Source organism: Eschscholzia californica, unplaced genomic scaffold (genome assembly GCF_041429995.1).
Source record: "Eschscholzia californica isolate CP2 unplaced genomic scaffold, dmEscCali1.0.p SCAF_2, whole genome shotgun sequence".
Lineage (NCBI taxonomy): Eukaryota > Viridiplantae > Streptophyta > Magnoliopsida > Ranunculales > Papaveraceae > Eschscholzia > Eschscholzia californica.
The window spans coordinates 64,691,446-64,701,337 of record NW_028238309.1 but is presented as its reverse complement, the minus strand read 5'-3'; the positions used below and the strand labels follow the sequence as shown (position 1 = coordinate 64,701,337).

Below are 9,892 nucleotides of genomic sequence, written 5' to 3'. Positions count from 1 at the left end.
ACCATTACATTACCTTTCCTACCATGTGAAAACAGAGTAGGGGCAATTTGGGTATTTCATCTGCTGTAAATTTTTTAATTTTTCATTTAGGACGGGAAAGGAATTTACGAGCTAAGGAGGAGCAGAGATCAAGTGATTCTACTGTTCTAGGGTTTATCTTTGATCGACAACAGCAAGGAGCTGAACTGAGCAACTAGGGTTTTATCTTAAATCTTCACTTTCTCTCTCAAGGATTCGGTTAGTATAAATTAATTTTACTCATGTTTGTAAAATCTGAATGTTCTGATTCATATAGGTTGTTGATCCTTATTCCATGTTTTAGATATAATTGTGGAGATGGTTTAGGTTGTAGATTAACTGTTTGATTAAATTCCTCTTTTAATTCCTAGCTGATTAGGAGTTCTCTAAATATTGATTAGGTAAATCTCTCTCTGTCTCTCTAGATTTCACCAAAGAATTTGTCAGGATTAAACCCTTCTCTTCAAGTGAGCTATGATTAGTTTGTTGTTTATCAATTTGGGTTTTCATGTATACATTGTTTTGATTTCATTCTTGTGGTATAGAGTTACATAATGGGTTTTAGTTTTAGGTATTTTACTTCTTTATGTGGCTTGATTTGTTGCAGAACATTTCTAGGGCAACAATAAATCAATTAGTAGACACAATCAATTTGATACTTTAAAGATGATTCTTTTTATTATAATTGATTAGACTTTGTAAATTAGGTTTATTAGAACTAGTTTTCTGTTACAAGACAATGTATTTTAAGTAGATCACTTTCTGATTTTTGGAAGTTTTATTTAGAGAAATATGGGGGAACTAAAAGTGGAGAAGCATGTTCAATACATATTGTCAATCGAGAAGGTTCGTAAAATCTAGATTGATTGGTTTAGTCATTCGTTGGCTGCAAATGTGATCAAATAATTGTTTCGGCATTCTAATTTTGGACGATTCTGTTCAGAATAAGGATAACTTTGAGTCTGTGGTGATGGAGCACCTAAGGATGAACGGTGCATATTGGGGATTAACCGCTCTGGATCTTATGGGAATGCTTGGAACTGTTGATCGAGATGAAATTGTTTCATGGGTCATGGAGTGTCAACACGAATCTGGTTACTCCACCAATAACCTCTATTATTATTTTTTTTGAAGTTTCGAGTAATTCAAGTAGACTAGTCAATCCTATATTGTGGAATTTTGGAAGCCGGATGAGATAAATATATTTCTACTGTCTAGAGTTGTAAACTTATAGATGTGTATCGGTCATTGACGTTTCTATTTATGCAGGTGGCTTTGCTGGTAATGTCGGCCATGACCCCCACATTCTATATACACTTAGCGCCGTGCAAGTTCTGGCACTTCTTGACAAACTAGATGTTCTTGATATTGAGAAGTTATCAGATTGTATCCTTCAATACATATTCATTAGTTTTGCAGTGTGAAATTGCGTTAGGACCTTGAACTTGTCACTATACTTACGCAACAGAATAATTGGAATAGGAACCAAAATTAGACACATAGCTTGATTCATAAGGTTTTCGATCCAATCAGTATTTTGTTTTGTTTGATATTAAAGTCAGACGTTGCCGGACTACAAAATGAAGATGGGTCATTTTCAGGGGACATTTGGGGTGAAATCGATACTAGGTTAATTCTTACTTCCCTTATGCCTTTTGGATTCTGCTCTAGTCTCTGCTTAACTTATTCAAGATATAAAGATAAAAACGTTTCTAACCAACACTTTGTATCCGTTTTATAGGTTTTCTTATATTGCAATATGTTGTCTCTCGATATTACATCGTTTGGATAAAATTAACGTGGAAAAGGCAGTAAACTACATTTTAAGTTGTAAAAATTTGGATGGTGGGTTCGGATGCACACCTGGTGGGGAGTCCCATGCAGGACAGAGTACGTCTTTTTGCTACCAATAGTTTGTTAGTTATAAGTTAGACATGCTATTTCTTCGAAACGATTCAAACGATTGAATTAAATTACGGGTGTGGATTATTTCGATATCTTGGTCGTAGTCTTCTGCTGTGTTGGAGCACTTGCTTTAACGGGTTCCCTCCACCATATCGACAAAGATCTTCTTGGTTGGTGGTTATGCGAGAGACAAGTTAAAGCTGGAGGTTTAAATGGACGGCCTGAGAAGCTTCCTGATGTAAGTCTTATTGGAAACTTTTTCTATAATAAATTATTTTACTTCTTATTGTGAATGATTTTGATCGATTCCTTAGGTATGTTACTCTTGGTGGGTTCTTTCTAGCCTTATTATGATCGATAGAGTTCACTGGATAGACAAGGAAAAACTTGCAAAGTTCATCTTAGACTGTCAGGTTTGTCCCGTTTAGGTTCACAGTGATCTCTTGGTGATTCTGAAATATTTCAATTCATCGTCAATCTACAATTTCTTCAATTTGATAATGGTGTTTAAACTGCAGGACAAAGATAATGGAGGAATATCCGATAGGCCTGAAGATGCTGTTGATGTTTTCCATACATATTTTGGTGTTGCAGGTACTTCTATTCATCTTTTGTTAATCATAGAACTTTTTTTCCCATCAGTCTAAGCAGTTGAGGGCAGGAGCGAATTCGGATTAGACTCTGTGGTTAATCCCAACTTCCTGAGCCGAGTAACTCACCCGAGTTTTCACTATATTATATGTATGTACATATATGATATTCTTTTTATACATATAGGCCACAAATCTACTCTACAAAATCCAAATTAAACTCCAACTATTGAAAGTTTCATGCATGAGCCCCTAACTCCAGAGATAGGCTTCGGCTATGCTGATCCTGATCCAATCCACAAATTACTCGTAAGATTGGACAATTCCAATTACCAAGCCATCAGTTTCTTATATTTTTTGGTTTCTGGTGTCAATACAGGTCTTTCACTTCTCGAATATCCTGGATTAAAAGCCATAGATCCAGCTTATGCTCTACCTGTGGAAGTTGTAAACAAGATTTTCTTCAGTAAAAACAGATCAGTCTAACCAACACTCTGTCTACATCTATGGAAGCATTCAACATCTTTCATCGTGGCAAGGAGCGCGTATGGCAAGGAGCGCGTATGGCAAGGAGCGCGTACTCACCGAATCACTGCTCCAACATTAGATGACCCAAACATTACATAAATGCATGATTGTTTTATGTATAAAGTCTGAATCTTGTTTCAGTTTTATGGACTTCTGTGTTATTTCTGTAGTAAATATTCTTTGTTGATCGGTTAGGACGACCAAAATCTCATTATCTTAATTTATTTGTGGAATTTGGTCAATTTCGCTTGTGTGAATGCAGGAACTCTGACAGAGAGAAGCATTTGAGTTCTATTTTGAAAGTTCAGGCCTCGTTATGTTCTAGCTAACTCAATAGGTCAGTCCGTTTATGCAGCTTCTGTCAGCTCAACCAAAAGTTTGAATATGAAGGCTTAGCTAGGTTCAATTTTCTACATGCACCAAATGTATAGATACCAGACCAGACAAATCAAAAAGAAGAAAAGGAAAAAAAAATTAGAGATCTAACTCGAGACAATTTAGACCTTGAGATAGATTTCAGATCTGACTAAGGAAAAAACAAAAAGTGCAGAAGACTCGAATTGAAACTAGAGACACAAGGACTTTCCTACCTAACAAGTTAGATAAATTTCCCTTCTCTTTTTTCCTTTTCTCACAAAAAAGTGCCAACAAATTTATCTTTCCACAATTTTTCACAGACTGAAACTTTTGAAGTATAATATTAATGTGATATTTATGAACAGCTAGCTCTGTTTGGTCCCTTCCAAATTCAATTATTGGCATAGGAGCAGACAAAGTTTTAAAAGCATTAAGACATTTTCTTCACATCAAAGAATTCGAAAACAAAAGTTTGGCAAGGAACCCGTGAATATCACAAATTCAAAGTTAAGGATGGTTGATACCACACAAGTCTATCGACCCAACTATTGTCTTGTCTCTCCAATTTTAACCGTTTAAGATTTGACGTTTTGTTTTCATATACCTCAAGTCTACCAATAGAATTGTTTGTAGTTTAGGAGATTACATACTTTAGAATGATTAAAAATCACAATTGAGAGTATATTACTTGTCAATCACAATTGAGAGTATATTAGTCTTAGCATAATTGATCTAATTAATATTTTTCAAGAAAGTGACATCACACGACAATGAATTTTTGTTTAGAATTGTTTATTTGGATTAGGCTCTTGGCTCTTTTTTAACTTATTAAGCTTCTATAATTTTTCTATCATTGATTAGAATAACGAGTCCTATAAAGTTTTTTGTGAGGTTTTTCTTTTCTCCCCACTAAAACGACCGTAACCTAATCGTTTTAAAAGCCCTAGACTTTCATAAACTTTTATAAAATTTTATTTGTTTATAGTATGGTTCCATTGTCATGGAGATTTGCTCTAAAGAGAATCTAAGGTCTTCAAATTGTTTGGGTCATTGAGCTTTTGATGGGTTTTGAGATGAAAATGTTTTCTTGAAATGGAAAATCTTGAAACAAAATCTTTCACGTGTGGTATTGCTTCTCACTATCTACACTCCAAATCTTGTTTCTTTTAGGGAAAAACAAAATCTTGGCTCTTCTTATACATATTTCCAAAAAGATTATTTTACCTCTTTAAGGATGTGGTATTTTGTTTAGTGATACACTAATATTAGTACATTAATGCTAAATAAACTACACTTTGAATCTAAATTTTCAACTAAGTATGTCATAGTTTACCAACAATATAATTTTTGATCAATTTTAAGTACAATAAAGCAAAATTGTTTTTATAGTTCATATGTTGTTTACTGGATAAGTATTAACAAATATAGGTTATGGTTCTGCTTCCGATATCATTCCTTCCGGAGATTAAGGAAAGCGGGACAAAGCTTACATGTTTATTCTATCTTTCCCTCATTCACATAAATAGGGCAACTAGACAAAGTTTATTGGACTTCTTCCATTTGAAAAAGAGAAAAGCTAGCACCACTTCGCCCTTCCATTCGATGCAGAGGTCGTGGAAACCTACTTCATAAAATACATTCTGTCAGTGTCGCCTTCAGCCCGTGCCCCATGCCCCATGGTGCCCTCACCCAAGAGGAACCTGTTTGAATCCTCTGTGCTACAAGCCCCACTCCTTCCCTACTAAATTTGCATTTTATGTAGATGCATTCTTATGTTAAAACAAACAAGCATGTCATATTAGTTGCAATAAATAGTGAAAAAAAGATCTACCAGTAAAGCTATTACTAGATGCCCATCTCCTCATCTTAACTCAATACATCAACATAATCATGTCTTTAGGCTCAGTATGCCCATCCCTTCTTTCCCTGGTGTGCCCTACCAGAAAGAACTTCACTATTGTGGAATTACTTTCATGATAACTGTTCACCCAAAACCCCATCTTCACCATACCTTTTGCATAAACTCTTTATGCAAAAAAAGAACATCTTCTCTTTTCTTTTTCAGTTTACTAAATTTTTTTTTCAGCAATTGAACTATTTTAGTAAAGGGCAAAACAAAATAAGCTTAAGACAAAACAAATACGCTTAATACAAAACAAAGACTAGCACAAAATGTGTGGAAAAACTTCTGACCCAAATTTTTATTTCACCCTATCTATTCGGCTTAGGCATCCTCCCGACCGACACTGAGAGCCTAAGAATATAACTCTACAAATCAAACTCCGTTGACATGCTAAGTTTAGTAGAACAAACATCTTTGTAGAACTTTAATAGAACAGTTGTCCTACCGTAATCAAAGTATATTCTACCTGTTAAACTAAAAAAAAAAAAAGTAAAAGATGACAAATTCCTTGCTATTAAAAAAGTTATCACCAAAATTATACAACAAGAGTCTGGAGTCGAATAAGAGTTACCTATAAGTCGTCACTTTAGTCGAACTAGAGTGATCTAAACCAGTGATTTATACGTCGACAATCTAGTCGATTGAAAGTGATCTGAATCAGTGATCTATAGTCCACAATATGTTTAGAAAAATTTAGTTTTCTTCGGGACAAATATAATTAAAAAACATTCCAATTTCTCAACTAAACCCGTCTCGATTTAAATGTGCCACCCCTTGGTGGAATTTCCCAAAATTAACATAAATAATGATTTTTATACAACTATGTTGTTATTAACAAAAGTGATAAGTCTGAAAATCTTTAATATTTTCATCTCTCATCACTAGCTTCCAGCTGTCAAAAGAGCCAAAAGAAAGAAAAGGTACAAGTAATCAGAGCTCCTCTTTAACTACTTCTGCAAAATTTGCCAATTGGGACAACCTTCATCCAGCTGTATTCTCACACGTGTCATATTTCTACTGGCTGCCACAGTAAACAACTTTATCAACAGTGACTAGTACTACAGTATCTGTCCCCCTGCACCAACCTAGACCCAGCTTCTACGGTTTGACGTGGCAACGGCTAAAAATTTGAAATTTCTCTGTGGTCCTACGTGGATGATGACATCCCATTAGATATTTTTTCACCTCTGGCTAATTTTACGACGTCGGTCACCATGAGGAGAGTTTTTTTTTACGAAATTTAGTATGGATTTTCTTGGCTTTGTTTTTTTTTTTTTTTTGTTGATAAATATTTGGTGGAGATATAATTATGTTAAAAAATGAGGGAAAACTCCCCTAGTTGACTTCATTGGTGACCATCTCGCGTTGTGTGTGAATAAAAAGAAATAGCATTTTGGTCGTGTTGGAAACTTTAAATATCCCTTGTTTTATTAGAAGACGGTGTCCGGAGGTGTCGTCTAAGTTTGTCACTTATCACTGTTGAATTAAGTTCTTCCATCACCAGACCCACTTCTCTTCCCAAAGGTGAAGGTTGTCGGCATACTATTATAGTTTGCGAAAAAAACAATTACACCGTCTTCTCTTCTTTCCATCATCACCACCATCTCCGGTCACCACAATCGCCTTTGCGCACCACTAACTCCGAACACGATCTTCATTTTTCCCCTCTTTATTTCTCTTTCCTTCCCTCTCTCTCCTTAGTCACTCCGCCTCACTCATCTTCTCCTTTTCGCACACAATTAACAATTTCAGAGAGTGGAAGAGATTCTCTTTGTCAGGATACTGACATGTAGAGAGAGAAGGGTGGAGCAGAGAAAGAAAGTGATTGGGGTGGTGGTTGGTGGTGGTGATCGAGGGTGGTTCAGTTGGTGGCGGGAAGAGGGGAAAAAGAATAAATTTTCTTTTATACTTATTGCCAACAATATCAATTTGTCGATGATTCCTACCGATGTGTAGAAAAAATGGTAGTACTGTAGTAGGGGATTTGAAGAAAAAAGATATTTATCCACCCAAACTTTTGAAAGCTTTGAAAAACTATTTTGTTTTCATAAAAAAAATGACTTTTTTTTTTCTAATCAAATTTATTGCCGTCTACATTAATCTAGGGGGGGGGGGGGGGGGTAGTGGTTGGGAACATTGGGGGACATTTTCATGTCCCCCAATGTCCGTGTTATTGGTTGGGGACATTTCAAATGTCGTTGGTTGGGGACATTTCAAATGTCTCCAAATGTCCCCAAATGTCCGTGTTATTGGTTGGAGACATTTCAAATGTTCCCAAATGTCTGTGTTATTCGTTCGGGACACGAAATTAGGGACATTTCAAGACAAATTATTTTTGGGGACATTTGGAGACATTTTAGTGTAAATTTGGAGAGCTTTTGGAGAGAAAATGTCTCTCAAAATATGGAAGACACTTGGGGACATTTGAGTAAGGAAGATAATAAAAATAATTATTATTACCAAATCATATTATAATAATATTATCTTATTATTATATTACTACATTATTGTATTATTATTATTATTATTATATTATTATTATTATATACTTGAGTAAGGAAGGTAATAAAAATAATTATTATTATCAAATCATATTATTATAATATTATCTTATTATTATATTACTATATTATTGTATTATTATTACATTATATTATATTATATTACTAGGGTATAGCCCGTGCCTCCGTCACGGCATAATTTCGTGTGAAAATAAGTAGGAAGTGGGGAGGAAAAGAATTTAGTGGGTGGTTTGTAACTAATTTTCTGAAAAAGTGGGAGGGAGAGAATAGTGGGTGAGTGGTTATTTTTTAGCAGTGAGAAACCGTGATTTTTTGTGGTTGGTTATCAAAAAAGTGGGAGAGAATTAAGGAGGCTCTGATTTAGTGGGTTTGAAATTCAATTTTAGTCGTTAGATTAGATAATTCTTGATGAATATCGGATGGACGTGAATATCCATGACATAAATCTACGGCTCACCTCAAAAAACACCATTGTGTTTTATATAATAGATATTATATTATATTATATTATATTACATTATATTATATTATATTATATTATATTATATTATATTATATTACATTACATTATATTATATTACATTATATTATATTATATTATATTATATTATATTATATTATATTATATTATATTATATTACTAGGGTATAGCCCGTGCCTCCGTCATGGCATAATTTCGTGTGAAAATAAGTAGGAAGTGGGGAGGAAAAGAATTTAGCGGGTGGTTTGTAACTAATTTTCTGAAAAAGTGGGAGGGAGAGAATAGTGGGTGAGTGGTTATTTTTTAGCAGTGAGAAACCGTGGTTTTTTGTGGTTGGTTATCAAAAAAGTGGGAGAGAATTAAGGAGGCTCTGATTTAGTGGGTTTGAAATTCAATTTTAGTCGTTAGATTAGATAATTCTTGATGAATATCGGATGGACGTGAATATCCATGACATAAATCTACGGCTCACCTCAAAAAACACCATTGTGTTATATATAATAGATATTATATTATATTATATTATTATTATATTATTATTATTATATTAATATTTAACTATATTAAATAATAAAAATATTTACTAATTGTCCATCAATGTCCACAGATATCTACAGATGTCTACGAAAGTCGAAAAATATATATTTGGAAATATTAATTAATTTTTTTTATTTCATATGGTAAGATAGTAATAATATTAAAAATAATAAATATCAACTAAATATCTATCAATGTCCACAGATATTCACGGATGTCTACGAAAGTCGAAAAATATATTTTCAAAGTAGTATGGCAAATTTATTTCGTATGATTAGACAATAATGATTACATTAAAATAATAAATGTCTACCAACTGCCATCAATGTCCTCAGATATCCACAGATTTCCACAAAAGTCGAAAAATATATTATTGAAACAGGAGTACAAATATATTATTTCATATGGTTTGACAATAATGATAATATTAAAATAATAAATGTCTACCAATTACTCTTCAATGATGAGATGATAATAATAATAATAATAATAATAATAATAATAATAATAATAATAATAATATCCACTACACATTTTGTCCATGGATTCAATATGTTGAAATGTCCCCAGGACATTTTGTCCATGAACCAAATGTCTCTGAGACATTTTGTCTATGAATCAAATGTCCTGAAATGTCCATAAAAACATTTTGTCTACGGACAAATGTCCCGAAATGTCTTGAAATGTCTCTGGAATATTTTGTCTTTGAGTGTCCTCCAATGTCCTGAACCACTACCCCCTAAAATCGACTCTCAATCAGTCATTTAAATGAATCACTTACTTTTTTTTTTTTTGATGAGAAAAATGAATCACTTACTTGGAGTACACAAAATAATCATTATAAAATTTCAACTTAGGCTTTTGAGTTAGATTTTGGGTTTTGAATTAGAATAAAGAAACGAACACTACCAAAACCAATTCAACCAGCTATACTCTTCATTTTGATGACGTGGCATCAGCTAAAATTTTGAAATTTGTTGTATGTGGTCCCACGTGGATAATGACATGGCATTAGATATTATTTTATTCACTAAATAAGTGTGAGTGCTTT

The 9,892-nt window shown here is 33.6% G+C and overlaps 1 protein-coding gene across 1 annotated transcript; it reads left to right on the top strand.

Annotated features, from left to right (window-relative positions):
- On the top strand, positions 1–3,283 carry LOC147560317 (geranylgeranyl transferase type-2 subunit beta 1-like). Its single transcript, XM_086662500.1, has 10 exons — positions 1–237; positions 805–864; positions 962–1,112; positions 1,288–1,404; positions 1,581–1,647; positions 1,760–1,908; positions 2,028–2,161; positions 2,238–2,336; positions 2,442–2,517; positions 2,893–3,283. The coding sequence occupies exons 2-10, from the start codon at positions 811–813 to the stop codon at positions 2,997–2,999; spliced, it is 954 nt and encodes a 317-aa protein (XP_086518626.1). The 5' UTR covers positions 1–237; positions 805–810; the 3' UTR covers positions 3,000–3,283.
- Positions 3,284–9,892: the final 6,609 nt, after the last annotated feature.

What these genes read in the sequence shown, in the direction of transcription:
- LOC147560317 (XM_086662500.1), top strand. Translation starts at nt 811, where the DNA reads ATGGGGGAACTAAAAGTGGAGAAGCATGTTCAATACATATTGTCAATC. An exon ending in ACATATTGTCAATCGAGAAG is followed by an intron (nt 865 to 961) that starts GTTCGTAAAATC and finishes GATTCTGTTCAG; the next exon opens with AATAAGGATAACTTTGAGTC. An exon ending in TGGGGTGAAATCGATACTAG is followed by an intron (nt 1,648 to 1,759) that starts GTTAATTCTTAC and finishes TCCGTTTTATAG; the next exon opens with GTTTTCTTATATTGCAATAT.